Here is an 18,882-nt window from a genome sequence, read left to right as displayed (position 1 = left end):
ACAGTGGCTGGTGGGTTAGGTGATGGAGGGACAAGAAGTGATTTAAATGTATTAAAAAGTCGCTTGGGGTTAGAGGCTTGAGCAGAGATGAGAGATTGAAAATATGTTTGTTTGGCAGTGTCCAGAGCATTACGATAAGAGTGGTAGGTGGTCTTATATGTGAGAAAGTCACTTGAACTACGAGATTTACGCCACTGGCGTTCAACTTTACGTGAGAGTTTTTGTAAGTGTCTAGTGTATTTAGAGTGCTACGGTTGACATCTAAGTCTATGTGGAGTGTGATGGGTAGCTGGAGCCACTTCATCAAGTTCTGTTTCTAGAGTTTGGTTAAGGTGTGACACAGCAGTCTCTGGAGAGGTGAATGTAGAAATTGGTGAGAGCAGTGGTTTCAGAAAGGTAGATAGTTGTTGAAAATTAATAGCGTTAATATTTCTGCGGGTAAGAGGTGTCCTTGTAGACTTTATGGACATTGAGTTTGAAGTAATTGAGGAGAGCATGCAGGTGATAAGGTTGTGATCAGAGAGAGGTAAAGGAGTGTTAGTGAGTTCAGAAACAGCATAGTCTGGTGAATACAAGATCAAGGCAGTGGCCCCCCTGATGAGTAGGGGAGTCAGTCCATTGGGAGAGGCCAAGAGAGGAGGTTAGAGAGAGTAGTTTAGAGGCATGGGGAGATTGTGGACGGTCAATAGAGAGATTGAAATCGCCCATAATGATGGTGGAGATGTCAGAGGATAGAAAGTGAGGGAGCCAAGCAGAAAAATCTTCCAGAAACTTCTTGGGTTGCCCAGGTGGGCGATAGCTGCAACACGCAGAGGGAAAGGGGAGAAAATCCTAATAGAGTGTACTTCAAAGGATGTAAATGTGAGTGAGGAAACAGGTGGTAAAATGATGTGCGTGTAAGATTTGGACAGTAATATTCCAACACCACCTCCTTTAATGTTACCAGGTCTGGGGGGGGGAGTGGAGGCCACCATGTGACAGTGCTGCAGGGGAGGCAGTGTCTGATTGTGTGAGCCATGTTTCTGTTATGGCTAGCATATTGAATTTTTTTGCTATGAAAAGGTCATGAATAGCTGTTAATTTGTTGCAAACAGAGCGTGCATTCCATAAAGCACATTTTAGTGTCTTGGAGGTAGATGGGAGACATGTGATGTTGATAAGGTTTGTTGGTTTTATATTCTGTTGTGAATCAGCTGAATGTGAGCGTGGTATGTGGATGGGACCTGGATTTGGGCATATGTCACCAGCTAGTAGAAGCAGAAGAAGAGAGAGATAGGTATAGTTGGGGGAGGTGTGTGATAGTTTCGTATGGTGACAGGTAGAGGATGTGACAGTTAGTGTGCATAGATAGGTTAAAAGCTCATGAGTGTTAATAAGAGGGGAATGGATTAATGAGGCTGCAATGTGTACAGAGCGATACATAACAGGAATAGTGAAGGACGATGTAATTTTATAGAGCATACCATGAAGTGCTATGAGGAAAAACAGTTTGTGGAACATGGTGTTTTTAAAGAGAAAAGTATAGATAGGAAAGTGCTTATGGAAAATGTTAGTTAAATGGTAGATTTACCTGCTTTCCAATGTTTGTTCAACTGTTGGTTTAACTGTTCTTTTTAAAATTTCCTAACTTGTAATTTCCAAACTTCGTATATTTCTAAACTCTGACAACTGCCCCCGCAGACAGCTGCCCCATAACTGAATGCTAACATATACTAGTTCTAATTAACAAAGGCTTCAGCTCAAGCCAATTGGACATCTAATTAAAGGGCTTAAATTACCCTATGTTAAGTAAACACCAGTCCATGTATGCTAATAAACTCCACTGACCAACATCTATACAAGAGATATCAGCTATTAGCAAGTACTAATATTATACAAATACAATTACATACACTGCTAAATTATACATTGGTGTGAATACAGATCAAGAGTTATAGTTTGCAGGAATCGTCAAGCAGAAATCACATACATTTAAAATACAGCTGAAGATGTTTGTGGGTTAATGCAGAGGTGCAGGAATCATCAAGCAGAAATCACATACATTTAAAATACAGCTGAAGATGTTTGTGGGTTAATGCAGAGGTGCAGGAATCATCAAGCAGAAATCACATACATTTCTCTGACGTCCTAAGTGGATGCTGGGACTCCGTAAGGACCATGGGGAATAGCGGCTCCGCAGGAGACTGGGCACAACTAAAAGAAAGCTTTAGACTACTGGTGTGCACTGGCTCCTCCCACTATGACCCTCCTCCAGACTTCAGTTAGAATCTTGTGCCCGGCTGAGCTGGATGCACACTAGGGGCTCTCCTGAGCTCCTAGAAAGAAAGTATATTTTAGGTTTTTTATTTTACAGTGAGATCTGCTGGCAACATACTCACTGCAGCGAGGGACTAAGGGGAGAAGAAGCGAACCTACCTAACTGGTGGTAGTTTGGGCTTCTTAGGCTACTGGACACCATTAGCTCCAGAGGGATCGACCGCAGGACCCGACCTTGGTGTTCGTTCCCGGAGCCGCGCCGCCGGCCCCCTTACAGAGCCAGAAGCAAGAAGTGTTCCGGAAAATCGGCGGCAGAAGACTTCTGTCTTCAACAAGGTAGCGCACAGCACTGCAGCTGTGCGCCATTGCTCCTCATGCACACCTCACACTCCGGTCACTGATGGGTGCAGGGCGCTGGGGGGGGGGCGCCCTGAGGGCAATATAAGACACCTTGGCTGGCAAATCTACACCATATATAGTCAGGAAGGCTATATAGGTGTAAAAATACCCCTGCCAAAATTCCAGAAAAAGCGGGAGAAGTCCGCCAGAAAAGGGGCGGGGCCATCTCCCTCAGCACACTGGCGCCATTTTTCCCTCACAGCTCCGCTGGAAGGACGCTCCCTGGCTCTCCCCTGCAGTGTCAAGCTACATAAGGGTAAAAAAGAGAGGGGGGGCACTAAATTTAGGCGCAGTATATATAATATAAGCAGCTATAAGGGAAAAACACTCTTTATAGTGGGATCCCTGTGTTATATAGCGCTCTGGTGTGTGCTGGCATACTCTCTATCTCCCCAAAGGGCTTTGTGGGGTACCTGTCCTCTGTCAGAGCATTCCCTGTGTGTATGCGGTGTGTCGGTACGACTGTGTCGACATGTTTGATGAGGAGGCTTATGTGGAGGCGGAGCAGATGCCGATAAATGTGATGTCACCCCCTGCGGGTTCGACACCTGAGTGGATGGTGCTGTGGAAGGAATTACGCGACAGTGTCGACTCCTTGCATAAAAGGTTTGACGACATACCAAATGTGGGACAGCCGGCTTCTCAGCCTGTGCCTGCCCAGGCGTCTCAAAAGCCATCAGGGGCTCTAAAACGCCCGCTACCTCAGATGGCAGACACAGATGTCGACACGGATACTGACTCCAGTGTCGACGACGATGAGACTAATGTAACTTCCAGTAGGGCCACACGTTACATGATTGAGGCAATGAAAAATGTGTTGCACATTTCTGATGTTACCCCCGGTACCACAAAAAAGGGTATTATGTTTGGAAAGAAAAAACTACCAGTAGCTTTTCCTCCATCTGAAGAGTTAAATGAAGTGTGTGAAGAAGCGTGGGCTTCCCCTGATAAGAAACTGGTAATTTCTAAGAGGTTACTAATGGCGTACCCTTTCCCGCCAGAGGATAGGTCACGTTGGGAAACATCCCCTAGGGTGGATAAAGCGCTCACACGCTTGTCAAAGAAGGAGGCACTACCGTCTCCGGATACGGCCGCCCTGAAGGAATCTGCTGATAGAAAGCAGGAGGCTATCCTGAAGTCTATATATACACACACAGGTGTTATACTGAGACCAGCTATTGCTTCAGCATGGATGTGCAGTGCTGCAGCTGCGTGGTCAGATTCCCTGTCGAAAGTATTGATACCCTAGACAGGGACAATATATTGCTAACCGTAGAGAATATTAAAGACGCACTTTTATACATGAGGGATGCACAGAGGGATATTTGCCGGCTGGCATCTAAAATAAGTGCAATGTCCATTTCTGCCAGGAGAGGGTTATGGACTCTGCAGTGGACAGGAGATGCAGATTCTAAAAGGCACATGGAAGTTCTGCCTTATAAGGGTGAGGAGTTGTTCGGGGATGGTCTCTCGGACCTAGTTTCCACAGCAACAGCTGGGAAGTCTACATTTTTACCCCATGTTCCCTCACAGCCAAAGAAAGCACCGTATTATCAGGTACAGTCCTTTCGGCCCAATAGGGGCAAGCGGGTTAGGGGCGCGTCCTTTCTGCCCAGAGGCAGAGGTAGAGGGAAAAAGCTGCAGCATACAGCCAGTTCCCAGGAGCAAAAGTCCTCCCCCGCTTCCTCTAAGTCCACAGCATGACGCTGGGGCTCCACAGGCGGAGCCAGGTATGGTGGGGGCCCGTCTCAAATATTTCAGCAATCAGTGGGCTCGCTCACGGGTGGATCCCTGGATCTTTCAAGTAGTATCTCGGGGGTACAAGCTGGAATTCGAGACGTCTCCCCCCCGCCGTTTCCTCAAATCTGCCTTACCAACCACTCCCTCAGGCAGGGAGGCAGTGCTACAGGCAATTCACAAGCTGTATTCACAACAGGTGATTGTAAAGGTGCCCCTACTTCAACAAGGACGGGGTTACTATTCCACAATGTTTGTGGTACCGAAACCGGACGGTTCGGTGAGACCCATTTTAAATTTGAAATCCTTGAACACATATATAAAAAAATTCAAGTTCAAGATGGAATCGCTCAGGGAGGGCGGTTATTGCAAGCCTGGACGAGGGGGGTTACATGGTATCACTGGACATCAAGGATGCTTACCTGCATGTCCCCATTTACCATCCTCACCAGGAGTACCTCAGATTTGTGGTACAGGTTTGTCATTACCAATTCCAGACGTTGCCATTCGGTCTATCCACGGCTCCGAGGGTCTTTACCAAGGTAATGGCCGAAATGATGATACTCCTTCGAAAGAAGGGAGTTTTAATTATCCCGTACTTGGACGATCTCCTGATAAAGGCGAGGTCCAGGGAGCAGTTGTTGGTCGAGGTAGCACTATCTCGGGAGGTGCTACAACAGCACGGCTGGATTCTAAATATTCCAAAGTCACAGCTGGTCCCTACGACACGTCTACTGTTCCTGGGGATGGTTCTGGACACAGAACAGAAAAAAGTGTTTCTCCCGGAGGAGAAGGCCAAGGAGCTGTCATCTCTAGTCAGAGGCCTCCTAAAACCAAAACAGGTGTCGGTGCATCACTGCACGCGGATCCTGGGAGAACTTTTCAGTGGGACCTGTTGGACTAGTGGTCCGGATCGCATCTTCAGATGCATCGGCTGATAACCCTGTCTCCAAGGACCAGGGTGTCTCTGCTGTGGTGGCTGCAGAGTGCTCATCTTCAAGAGGGCCGCAGATTCGGCATACAGGACTGGGTCCTGGTGACCACGGATGCCAGCCTTCGAGGCTGGGGGGCAGTCACACAGGGAAGAAACTTCCAAGGACTATGGTCAAGTCAGGAGACTTCCCTGCACATAAATATTCTGGAACTAAGGGCCATTTACAATGCCCTAAGTCAGGCAAAACCCCTGCTTCAAAACCAGCCGGTACTGATCCAGTCAGACAACATCACGGCGGTCGCCCATGTAAACCGACAGGGCGGCACGAGAAGCAGGACGGCGATGGCAGAAGCCACAAGGATTCTCCGATGGGCGGAAAATCACGTGTTAGCACTGTCAGCAGTGTTCATTCCGGGAGTGGACAACTGGGAAGCAGACTTCCTCAGCAGGCACGACCTCCACCCGGGAGAGTGGGGACTTCATCCAGAAGTCTTCCAACTGATTGTAAACCGTTGGGAAAGGCCACAGGTGGACATGATGGCGTCCCGCCTAAACAAAAAGCTAGAAAAGTATTGCTCCAGGTCAAGAGACCCGCAGGCGATAGCTGTGGACGCTCTAGTGACACCGTGGGTGTACCGGTCGGTTTATGTGTTCCCTCCTCTTCCTCTCATACCAAAGGTACTGAGGATAATAAGGAGAAGAGGAGTAAGAACTATACTCATTGTTCCGGATTGGCCAAGAAGGGCTTGGTACCCGGAACTTCAAGAAATGATCTCAGAGGACCCATGACCTCTGCCGCTCAGACAGGACCTGCTGCAGCAGGGGCCCTGTCTGTTCCAAGACTTACCGCGGCTGCGTTTGACGGCATGGCGGTTGAACTCCGGATCCTGAAGGAAAAGGGCATTCCGGAGGAAGTCATTCCTACGCTGATTACAGCTAGGAAAGAAGTAACCGCAAACCATTATCACCGCATATGGCGAAAATATGTTGCGTGGTGTGAGGCCAGGAAGGCCCCAACGGAAGAATTTCAGCTGGGCCGTTTCCTGCACTTCCTACAGTCAGGGGTGACTATGGGCCTAAAATTGGGTTCCATTAAGGTCCAGATTTCGGCTCTATCGATTTTCTTCCAGAGAGAACTGGCTTCACTACCTGAAGTTCAGACTTTTGTTAAGGGAGTGCTGCATATTCAGCCCCCTTTTGTGCCTCCAGTGGCACCTTGGGATCTCAACGTGGTGTTGGATTTCCTAAAGTCACATTGGTTTGAGCCACTTAAGACCGTGGAATTGAAATATCTCACGTGGAAAGTGGTCATGTTGTTGGCCTTGGCTTCGGCCAGGCGTGTATCAGAATTGGCGGCTTTGTCATGTAAAAGCCCTTATCTGATTTTCCATATGGATAGGGCAGAATTGAGGACTCGTCCCCAATTTCTCCCTAAGGTGGTATCAGCCTTTCATCTGAACCAACCTATCGTGGTGCCTGCGGCTACCAAAGACTTGGAGGCTTCCAAGTTGTTGGACGTAGTCAGGGCCCTGAAAATTTATGTTTCCAGGACAGCTGGAGTCAGAAAAACTGACTCGCTATTTATCCTGTATGCGCCCAACATGTTGGGTGCACCTGCTTCAAAGCAGACTATTGCTCGCTGGATCTGTAGTACGATTCAGCTTGCACATTCTGCGGCTGGACTGCCGCATCCTAAATCGGTGAAAGCCCATTCCACGAGGAAGGTGGGCTCTTCTTGGGCGGCTGCCCGAGGGGTCTCGGCTCTTCAACTTTGCCGAGCAGCTACTTGGTCGGGGTCAAACACGTTTGCAAAATTCTATAAGTTTGACACCCTGGCTGTGGAGGACCTAGAGTTTGCCCATTCGGTGCTGCAGAGTCATCCGCACTCTTCCGCCCGTTTGGGAGCTTTGGTATAATCCCCATGGTCCTTACGGAGTCCCAGCATCCACTTAGGACGTCAGAGAAAATAAGAATTTACTCACCGGTAATTCTATTTCTCGTAGTCCGTAGTGGATGCTGGGCGCCCATCCCAAGTGCGGATTGTCTGCAATACTTGTATATAGTTATTGTTTAACTAAAGGGTTATTGTTGAGCCATCTGTTGAGAGGCTCAGTTGTTATCATGCTGTTAACTGGGTATTGTATCACGAGTTATACGGTGTGATTGGTGTGGCTGGTATGAGTCTTACCCGGGATTCAAAATCCTTCCTTATTGTGTCAGCTCTTCCGGGCACAGTATCCTAACTGAAGTCTGGAGGAGGGTCATAGTGGGAGGAGCCAGTGCACACCAGTAGTCTAAAGCTTTCTTTTAGTTGTGCCCAGTCTCCTGCGGAGCCGCTATTCCCCATGGTCCTTACGGAGTCCCAGCATCCACTACGGACTACGAGAAATAGAATTACCGGTGAGTAAATTCTTATTTTAAAATACAGCTGAAGCTGTTTGTGGGTTAATGCAGAGGTGCAGGAATCATCAAGGAGAAATCACATACCTGTGAGATGAAAAGATATATAGAAAGCTGATCAGTCCATATTCAGTGAGATATATGTAGACTAACTGTTGGTTTAACTGTTCTTTTTAAAATTTCCTAACTTTGTAGTTTCCAAACTTCGTATATTTCTAAACTCTGACAACTGCCCCCGCAGAAAACTGCCCCATAACTGAATATATTGACGAAGCGAGCCATTGCTTCTCAACAGGTTTGATCTCAAAATTATAAATAACACCAATATTAATTGCATCAAACCTGCCAAGTCACAAGCCACTTCTTCGTAATAATACCCCTGAGGTCCAAGTTTAATAAGCTCCGATTTGCTTGTCCTGGCCCTAAAGCCACTAGATTTAAAGCGGCTATTCGTTTTAAAGCAAGAGCAACCTGGTTTTCCATTAAAACTAAATGCCGCTTTAAATTTAGCAACTATATCACCAGAATCGTGCTGGGACCAGCAATTCAAAGCCTCTTGCATTTAGGCTTTCGGAGTACAACTCAAAAGCTAAAATGTATAATTGAGGCAAGTTCCAAAAACTTTTAGAAACGGCCATATCTAGACGGGTGCTTTTGTAACTGGCGCAAGGCATTGTTTTCATTGATATCAGTAGCCCTGGGAAGTATGTTGCATTGGTTATAGCATGACTGTTTCTATGTAAACCAGCATTATATTAGATAGAGATGGCTTTATTAGCGTAAAAAACTTTTTGGTTTCTTTAATAGAGCGACAGGTGCAGACCATGGCGTAAACCTCTCGATGTCTCTAGACTCCTCTCGCAATCTTCAGTCCAACTTCACACTGCAGTCTAACGCCACCAGTAATACTATCAGTACAAGTAACCTGGTACCATCTCCTCCACCTCACTGCCATCAGACCTCGTTTCCTGGTCACCCGAACACCATCAGCTCCACCACCAACATCATTTGCGGCAGAGAAGACCAAGTTCCGTCTACCTCTTCCTCACTCCCATCATCGTTCGGTACCATCCACATCCAGAATCCATCCATCTCTTCAAAACACGGCAACCAAAGGCATGTTATCTCAGAAGCTTCCAACAGTGTTGTCACTGGAGGACTCTATAGTGGTGGTGGTTCCCGAGGGAACGGTATTGGCCTAGCTCTGATAGGAGTTGGTCATGGCAGCAAGACATTGCTTCAAAGCTTAACGGAGGAAAGTGGCTGCTATCTCTACTACATTGTAGAAAATCAGTTTCCCGTGGTGGAGAAAGCGTTTAGTGATGGGCTCTTAATGAAGACAAGAGTATTGCAGGAGCAAGACGTAGACATTGTCCTCAGCGACCAGCGGTAAGATATTGCTGTACTCAAAGCCTAGTACCATGTTTTGATATTCTTTGTGGGGGCTTAGGGGTATATTCTGTCGAAAAGATGGCAGTTTTCGAATTTTTAAGGTCGAATCCTGATTCGACCTATTCAATATATCCCTAAATTTTTCGACAAGTCGATGAATTCGACTTGTCGAAAAGCACGTTGATCGGCGGAATAGCTGCCGATCCACGTGCTTGTGTCGAAAACGGTTATGGTCCCCTTTTCGACCATCTCAGTCCGACATCAAAAGATGTCGGATTGTGTTGCGGACTCAGAGGAGGAGGGGGGGAGGGGTAGCCGGCGGGCATACAGGGGAGATCAGCGCTACAGTAGCACTGCAGCTGGATGTCACTCAGCCGCACGACCTCATGACAGCTTCCACCCGGCTCCAGCACGCTGCTGGAGCCAGGTGGAAGCTGCCGTGGGTTCGGGCGGCTGAGTGACATCCTTCTGCAGCGCTACTGTACCGATGATCTTCCCTGTATACCCGCCGGCTGTTCCCCCGCGGCTCGCCTCCCTTCTCCTCCTCTGTGTCACATCTCAATTCGACTTGAAAAAGTCGAATGAATATGGGATTGAATAGGGGTTGTTGGATCCATTCCGACAAATACATGTCGGAATGGATCCGACTTTAATTGAATATACCCCATAGTCGTCTTTTCTCTATACCTCTACAATTTCAGAGTGCCCTGATTAAATTTGGCTTCTGCAATGGAGGTCTTCTGCTGCATCATTGTTCCTCTTCTAATTACATTCCTCTGTCCCAGCGCTAGTAGTAACATTTGTTCTGGTATAATATAATTAGGAAACCCTAACGGCAGAGAGATCCTCCGAAGTTAAACTGTTTTCAAATGCATCTCGATGCATCGTTTTCCATTCTATCAATAAAAGTCTCATTTTCCTGCAGTCTGTGAAGACCACCTCCGGGAAGTACCATTACTCATCCATTACATGTCCACATACTTAATATACTACTACAGGGCAAGGCAGAAAAAACTCCCAGATTTTAAAGGTTCACAAGTAAGGGAATACAAATGAAACATCTGCGCTTGGGATGCTGGTAGTCACATGACTAACAGTGGCATCCCAACACTGAATATCCCAATTTTGGAGGGGGTAAGTATTTCTACACCCCCGTCCCTAACCCTTACTCCCCCGGGGCCATAACCATAATCGAGAACCCCGAGACTCTCCTTCGGGATGTTGGTTGTCTGTGAACCGGCGCCCGTCTGCTGAGTAGCGAATGCATCCCCAAATAAGGCATGGTAAATTTTATTAAAAAGTTTAGTACATAATCTAAAAGTGCATGGAACACAGTTTATCTTCAATTGGCTTTGAATATGATCTCATTATTTCCTGGCATATAGCAACCCTCAGTTCATTCATGGTTCTTGGTGGAAGTTGTAGACCTCCGCCAGCAGATTGCCCTGAGGCCTCTCAGAAGCTGGTGAGGATTGTTTTCCGCCCAATAATGAAAATTTTGCTTGATAACGTAGCCAGACAGATGAAAGTGAGCTTCATCAGGAATTTGCAGCGATAACGCCAGAAATGACTTGCCAAGTGATGCGAAACTTCAGTAATCGTCTACAAATGTGTATAACGAATGAGGGCCACCATATGGACGATTCCATAGTCAGAACCAAATAAAAATAAACAATATAGTTTTAAATGATGTACTGTACTAAAATGGTGAATAGCATTTACCATGTTGTTTTTGTTACCCTTTAAAATCTGTGAGGTTTTTTTTTTTGGCCTCACCCTGTATATACAGTATCAACTCTCTGTGAGCTGGCTGTTTCCACCTCTCTGTACCTGATTCATCTGCTATGGAAACTTCTACGTACCTGTATCTTGGAACTGCATGTGGTCTCCACACCCTTCTGCAGCTATCTCATTCTACTGTAGGTTGCAGCATTTATTTTATTTTTCTCTGACGTCCTAAGTGGATGCTGGGGACTCCGTCAGGACCATGGGGAATAGCGGCTCCGCAGGAGACAGGGCACAAAATTAAAAGTTTGACCACTAGGTGGTGTGCACTGGCTCCTCCCCCTATGACCCTCCTCCAAGCCTCAGTTAGGTTTTTGTGCCCGAACGAGAAGGGTGCAATCTAGGTGGCTCTCCTAAAGAGCTGCTTAGAATAAAAGTTTGTTAGGTTTTTTATTTTCAGTGAGTCCTGCTGGCAACAGGCTCACTGCAACGCGGGACTAAGGGGAGAAGAAGCGAACTCACCTGCGTGCAGGATGGATTGGCTTCTTAGGCTAATGGACACTAGCTCCAGAGGGACGATCACAGGTACAGCCTGGATGGGTCACCGGAGCCGCGCCGCCGGCCCCCTTACAGATGCTGAAGAGAGAAGAGGTCCAGAAATCGGCGGCTGAAGACGTCCCAGTCTTCTTAAGGTAGCGCACAGCACTGCAGCTGTGCGCCATTGCTCTCAGCACACTTCACACCGCGGTCACTGAGGGTGCAGGGCGCTGGGGGGGGGCGCCCTGGGCAGCAATGTAATTACCTTTACTGGCTAAAAATACATCACATATAGCCCCTGGGCTATATGGATGTATTTAACCCCTGCCAGGATTACAGAAAAAAACGGGAGAAGAGCCCGCCGTGAAGGGGGCGGGGCCTATCTCCTCAGCACACAGCGCCATTTTTCCCACACAGATCCGCTGGTGGGAAGGCTCCCAGGCTCTCCCCTGCACTGCACTACAGAAACAGGGTTAAAACAGAGAGGGGGGGCATATTTTGGCGATATTAATATATATTAAGCTGCTATAAGGGAAAACACTTACTATAAGGTTGTCCCTGTATAATTATAGCGCCTTGGTGTGTGCTGGCAAACTCTCCCTCTGTCTCCCCAAAGGGCTAGTGGGGTCCTGTCCTCTATCAGAGCATTCCCTGTGTGTGTGCTGTGTGTCGGTACGTGTGTGTCGACAGGTATGAGGACGATGTTAGTGGAGGCGGAGCAATTGCCTGTAATGGGATGTCACCCCCTAGGGAGTCGACACCGGAATGGATGGCTTTATTTATGGAATTACGTGATAGTGTCAACACGCTACAAGGTCGGTTGACGATATGAGACGGCCGGCAAACCAATTAGTACCTGTCCAGGCGTCTCAAACACCGTCAGGGGCTTTAAAACGCCCATTACCTCAGTCGGTCGACATAGACACGGACACTGACTCCAGTGTCGACGGTGAAGAAACAAACGTATTTTCCAGTAGGGCCACACGTTACATAATCACGGCAATGAAGGAGGCGTTACATATTTCTGATACTACAAGTACCACAAAAATGGGTATTATGTGGGGTGTGAAAAAAAAACTACCTGTAGTTTTTCCTGAATCAGATAAATTGATTGAAGTGTGTGATGAAGCGTGGGTTACCCCCGATAGGAAGTTGCTAATTTCAAAGAAGTTATTGGCATTATACCCTTTCCCGCCAGAGGTTAGGGCGCGCTGGGAAACACCCCCTAGGGTAGATAAGGCGCTCACACGCTTATCAAAACAAGTGGCGTTACCGTCTCCTGATACGGCCGCCCTCAAAGATCCAGCTGATAGGAGGCTGGAAAATACTCTAAAAAGTATATACACACATACTGATGTTATACTGCGACCAGCAATCGCCCCAGCATGGATGTGCAGTGCTGGGGGGGGTTGGTCGGAATCTCTGACTGGAAATATTGATACCCTGAATAGCGACAATATTTTATTGACTATAGAGCATTTAAAGGATGCATTTTCTTTATATGCGAGATGCACAGAGGGATATTGGCACTCTGGCATCAAGGGTAAGTGCGCTGTCCATTTCTGCCAGAAGAAGTTTATGGACGCGACAGTGGTCAGGTGATGCGGATTCCAAGCGGCATATGGAAGTTTGCCGTATAAAGGGGAGGAATTATTTGGGGTCGGTCTATCGGACTTGGTGGCCACGGCAACAGCCGGAAAATCCACCTTTTTTACCTCAGGTCACCTCCTACCTCAGGTCACCGTCTTTTCAGCCTCAGTCCTTTCGTTCTCATAAGAACAAGCGGGCAAAAGGCCATTCATATCTGCCCGAGGCAAAGGAAAGAGTAAGAGACTGCAGCAAGCAGCTCCTTCCCAGGAGCAGAAGCCTTCCCCCGCTTCTGAAAAGTCCTCAGCATGTCGCTGGGGCCCTACAAGCGGACTCAGGTCCGGTGGGGGGGTCGTCTCAAGAATTTCATCGCGCAGTGGGCTCACTCGCAAGTCGACCCCTGGATCCTGCAGGTAGTATCACAGGGGTACAGATTGGAATTCGAGACGTCTCTTCCTCGCAGATTCCTGAAGTCTGCTTTACCAACATCTCCCTCCGACAGGGAGATGGTGTTGGAAGCTATTCACAAGCTGTATTCCCAGCAAGTAATAGTCAAGGTACCCCTACTACAACAAGGAAAGGGGTATTATTCCACGCTGTTTGTGGTACCGAAGCCGGACGGCTCAGTGAGACCTATTCTAAGTCTGAAATCTTTTGAACACTTACATACAAAGGTTCAAGTTCAAGATGAAATCACTCAGAGCAGTGATAGCGAATCTGGAAGAAGGGGACTTTATGGTGTCCTGGGACATCAAGGATGCTTACCTCCATGTCCCAATTTGCCCTTCACACCAAGGGTACCTCAGTGGCGCACCCAGGGGGGGTTTCCGAGTACCCAGAAACCCCCCTCCACTAAAAAAAAATTTTTTTTTTTTTTTTTTTTTTTTATAGCTGCATGAGTTTTATTAATGACTGTCTAGCGTCCTCTGCAGCCTGCTGTCTTCCTGGTGGCACTTGCAAGTACAATAAAAGTCTACTTTATTTTAATTATAGTACATATATATCCATGTGCATACATATATACACATGTATATACATACATACATACATACATACATACATACATACATACATATAAACACACACACACAGATATGATATATACATGTGTATATATATGTGTACTGTATGTGTGTACATATATATATATATATATATATATATGTATGCATGTTTAATATGCTATGTATATGTATATATGTATGTGTGTGTGTGTATGTGTATATATATATATATATATATATATGTGTAGATATATGTATATATATATATACACACACACACACACACACACACACACACACACACTAGTTTTACGGACCCAGCATATACTGGGTCACCTCAGTCCCCACCCCGTGATTGGCTCCGCCCAGTTCTGGAAACCCCCCCATGCAAATCCTGCGTTTGCCACTGAACCTCAGGTTCGTGGTACAAAACTGTCACTATCAGTTTCAGACGTTGCCGTTTGGATTGTCCACGGCACCCCGGGTCTTTACCAAGGTAAAGGCTGAAATGATGATTCTACTTCAAAGAAAAGGCGTATTAATTATCCCTTACTTGAACGTTCTCCTGATAAGGGCAAGATCCAGAGAACAGTTAGAGGTCGCAGTAGCACTATACCAAGTAGTGCTACAACAGCACGGGTGGATTCTAAATATTCCAAAATCCCAGCTGATCCCGACAACACGTCTGCTGTTCCTAGGGATGATTCTGGACACAGTTCAGAAAAAGGTTTTTCTCCCGGAGGAGAAAGCCAGGGAGTTATCCGAGCTAGTCAGGAACCTCCTAAAACCAAGAAAAGTGTCAGTGCATCAATGCACAAGAGTCCTGGGTAAATGATGGCTTCTTACGAAGCGATTCCATTCGGCAGATTCCACGCAAGAACCTTTCAGTGGGATCTGCTGGACAAATGGTCCGGATCGCATCTTCAGATGCATCAGCGGATAGCCCCGTCTCCAAGGACAAGGGGGTCTCTTCTGTGGTGGTTGCAGAGTGCTCACCTTTTTGGAGGGCCGCAGATTCGGCATTCAGGACTGGGTCCTGGTGACCACGAATGCCAGCCTGAGAGGCTGGGGAGCAGTCACACAGGGAAGAAATTTCCAGGGAGTGTGGTCAAGCCTGGAGACTTCACTTCACATAAATATACTGGAGCTAAGGGCAATTTACAATGCTCTAAGCCTGGCAAGACCTCTGCTTCAGGGTCAGCCGGTGTTGATCCAGTAGGACAACACCACGGCAGTCGCCCACGTAAACAGACAGGGCGACACAAGAAGCAGGAGGGCAATGGCAGAAGCTGCAAGGATTTTTCACTGGGCAGAAAATCATGTGATAGCACTGTCAGCAGTGTTCATTCCGGGAGTGGACAACTGGGAAGCAGACTTCCTCAGCAGACACGATCACCACCCGGGAGAGTGGGGACTTCACCCAGAAGTCTTCCACATGATTGTGAACCGTTGGGAAAAACCAAAGGTGGACATGATGGCGTCCCGCCTCAACAAAAAACTGGACAGGTATTGCGCCGGGTCAAGAGACCCTCAGGCAATAGATGGGGACGCATTGGTAACACCATGGGTGTACCAGTCAATGTATGTGTTCCCCCCTCTGCCTCTCATACCCAAGGTACTGAGAATTATAAGGCGAAGGGGAGTAAGAACGATACTCGTGGCTCCGGATTGGCCAAGAAGGACTTGGTACCCGGAACTTCAAGAGATGCGCACGGAGGATCCGTGCACTCTACCTCTAGACTTACCGCGGCTGCGTTTGACGGCATGGCGGTTGAACGCCGGATCCTGAAGGAGAGGGCTCCGACGGAGGAATTTCGACTGGGTCGATTCCTACATTTCCTGCAAACAGGATTGTCTATGGGCCTCAAATTGGGGTCCATTAAGGTTCAAATTTCGGCCCTGTCGATTTTCTTCCAGAAAGAATTGGCTTCAGTTCCTGAAGTCCAAGCTTTTGTCAAAGGAGTACTACATATACAGCCCGGTTGTGCCTCCAGTGGCACCGTGGGATCTCAATGTAGTTTTGGGATTTCTCAAATCCCATTGGTTTGAGCCACTCAAATCGGTGGATTTGAAATATCTTACATGGAAAGTGACCATGCTACTGGCCCTGGCTTCGGCCAGGAGAGTGTAAGAATTGGCGGCTTTATCGTACAAAAGCCCATATCTGATTTTCCATTGGGACAGGGCAGAACTGCGGACGCGTCCTCAGTTTCTCCCTAAGGTTGTATCAGCGTTTCACCTGAACCAACCTATTGTGGTGCCTGCGGCTTCTAGCGACTTCGAGGACTCCAAGTTGTTCGACGTTGTCAGAGCCTTAAAAATATATATATATATTTAAAGGACGGCTGGAGTCAGAAAGGCTGACTCGCTGTTTATACTGTATGCACCCAACAAGCTGGGTGTTCCTGCGTCTAAGCAGACGATTGCTCGTTGGATTTGTAGCACAATTCAACTTGCGCATTCTGTGGCAGGCCTGCCACAGCCAAAATCTGTAAATGCCCACTCCACAAGGAAGGTGGGCTCACCTTGGGCGGCTGCCCGAGGGGTCTCGGCATTACAACGCTGCCGAGCAGCTAAGTGGTCAGGGGAGAACACGTTTGTAAAATTCTACAAATTTGATACCCTGGCTAAGGAGGACCTGGAGTTCTCTCATTCGGTGCTGCAGAGTCATCCGCACTCTCCCGCCCGTTTGGGAGCTTTGGTATAATCCCCATGGTCCTGACGGAGTCCCCAGCATCCACTTAGGACGTCAGAGAAAATAAGAATTTACTTACCGATAATTCTATTTCTCGTAGTCCGTAGTGGATGCTGGGCGCCCATCCCAAGTGCGGATTGTCTGCAATACTTGTACATAGTTATTGTTACAAAAATCGGGTTATTATTATTGGAAGCCATCTTTTCAGAGGCTCCTCTGTTATCATGCTGTTAACTGGGTTCAGATCTCAAGTTGTACAGTGTGATTGGTGTGGCTGGTATGAGTCTTACCCGGGATTCAAAATCCTTCCTTATTGTGTACGCTCGTCCGGGCACAGTATCCTAACTGAGGCTTGGAGGAGGGTCATAGGGGGAGGAGCCAGTGCACACCACCTAGTGGTCAAACTTTTAATTTTGTGCCCTGTCTCCTGCGGAGCCGCTATTCCCCATGGTCCTGACGGAGTCCCCAGCATCCACTACGGACTACGAGAAATAGAATTATCGGTAAGTAAATTCTTATTATTTATTAACAGTTTCTTACATAGCGCAGCAAATTCCGTTGCGCTCTAAATATGCACAGCCAATGCTGCAGGTGCCGGGACAGTAACATAGCACTCCGTGCATGCAACCTCTCATACACAGGCAACATGAATATTCCAGGCAGTATGGAACACACCATTGAAGTGTCCTGTAACACCGGTACAGGCGATTAGCATTTTTTTTCAAAGCGGTGTATATTTTAAAACCGCAATTTTTAATAATACATGATTGCTATGCTTTACCAGGCATTGGCTTTAAATAAGAAAGCTAATCAAAATCATCTGATTGGTTGGAGCACTTATGCTGGGTACACACTGGCCAATAGCGACTGATATATTGTGGATGTGGCGGCGGGTGTGTACCAGCAATATGTCTGTGAACGACGTAATTCACAGACCTATATCTGCAGATATATAATGCCTGCCCACCCGCAGGACAGTAACCGACATATCGAGCGGACGATCGGTAATCGTGTACACTTACCTTGATCGGCTGCTCGGACATATCTGTCAGGTGTGTACTCAGCCTAAGAGCTTGAAAAAGATTTCAGCACATGTATATTTGAAATATACAGCATATTCCTGTGAGATTGATTCTTGTATATTAGTGGGTGGTGCATTTACATTATCTCTGTACTGTTTGTTGATTTCTCTGTCCTCCATCTGGGGGACGCTGCGCCGTTACTTGTGGGTTAGAGGTGTGTGGTAGTGGAGATTGGCACAGAACTATCAAAAGCTGACTCCTCCCCCCTCTAACCCCTCCCATCTCCTTCCTGCTCAGCCCTGATCAGTTTTAGTTTTGTGCCTGTGGAGTACAGACACAGTTTTGATTTCTCTTTAGGAATTTTTTTTTTTTTTTTATTATTTCTTCTTTCACAAATACCTAGTCCCTGTTTACAGGTGACAGGTATAACAGTGGAAGGGGTTAGTATCCCATTCCAGACTGCTGCAGGGAGGCCACTATACCTTCGGTCACTGGGGCCTTCAGAGAGAGAAAGAGAGAAGACAGCAGCATCAGGTACTGGACAGCCACAATCTGTCATTGACAGTATTGGGCTGTCCCTATTTCCTATTATTAATGTCCCTATTTCCTGTTATTAATGGTGAATTTATTGGGACTACCAAACTCCTCCTCCCCTCCCTCCCCCCCCCCCCCCCCCCCCCCCGAGCGCGCGATCACCCACAGACAGCACGGAGGCTGATCTGGGGTGAAATGTGAGGTGGAGGACTGTGTTAGGTCCGGGAGGGTGTTATTCACTCCCTGGACCGTTACTTGGCTGCCGTGACAACCGCTCTGTGTAGCGGCGCACGGGAGCCGAACTTCCGGTTTTTGACGAGATGAGAATGACGTCAGGCGGGCAGAGCCGTCTTCCCGCTCAGCTCTGCCCGCGCGCGCGCACGGCTGGTCACGGCGCCATCTTCTCTGCCTGCACACAGGGGACGCTGTGCTACGGAGGAGGATTACATACACAGGGGGATAAAAACCGCAAGTATAAAAGGGGGGGAGGGGGATCACAGTGTCTCCTCTAGTCTGGTGGCTAGAGCAGCATATTAACAAAGAGCAAGTCTAGTGGGTTGAATCTCAGATATTTTTTAACACAACTTGGGGGACATAGTTCACCAGAGTAAAGATGACCAGCAAGCCAGAGAAACCTACTAAGGGAAAAACAACCTCAGT

General features: G+C 47.5%; 1 protein-coding gene across 3 annotated transcripts in view; it reads left to right on the top strand.

Moving 5' to 3' along the window:
• The window catches only part of LOC134966547 (uncharacterized oxidoreductase YrbE-like), an 84,599-nt gene that overhangs the window by 6,943 nt on the left and 58,774 nt on the right, over window positions 1-18,882 (top strand). For 2 of the 3 annotated variants that reach the window (XM_063943373.1, XM_063943374.1), the window contains exon 2: window positions 8,534-9,115. The exons of the other annotated variant lie outside the window; for it this stretch is intronic. In XM_063943373.1, coding sequence (XP_063799443.1) covers window positions 8,534-9,115 — 582 coding nt within the window. The remainder of the gene's footprint in view (window positions 1-8,533; window positions 9,116-18,882) is intronic. 3 annotated transcript variants of the gene reach the window in all.

Source organism: Pseudophryne corroboree, chromosome 10 (assembly GCF_028390025.1).
Source record: "Pseudophryne corroboree isolate aPseCor3 chromosome 10, aPseCor3.hap2, whole genome shotgun sequence".
Lineage (NCBI taxonomy): Eukaryota > Metazoa > Chordata > Amphibia > Anura > Myobatrachidae > Pseudophryne > Pseudophryne corroboree.
The sequence above is the reverse complement of the archived record's forward strand: the minus strand, read 5'-3'. Positions and strand labels throughout refer to the sequence as shown.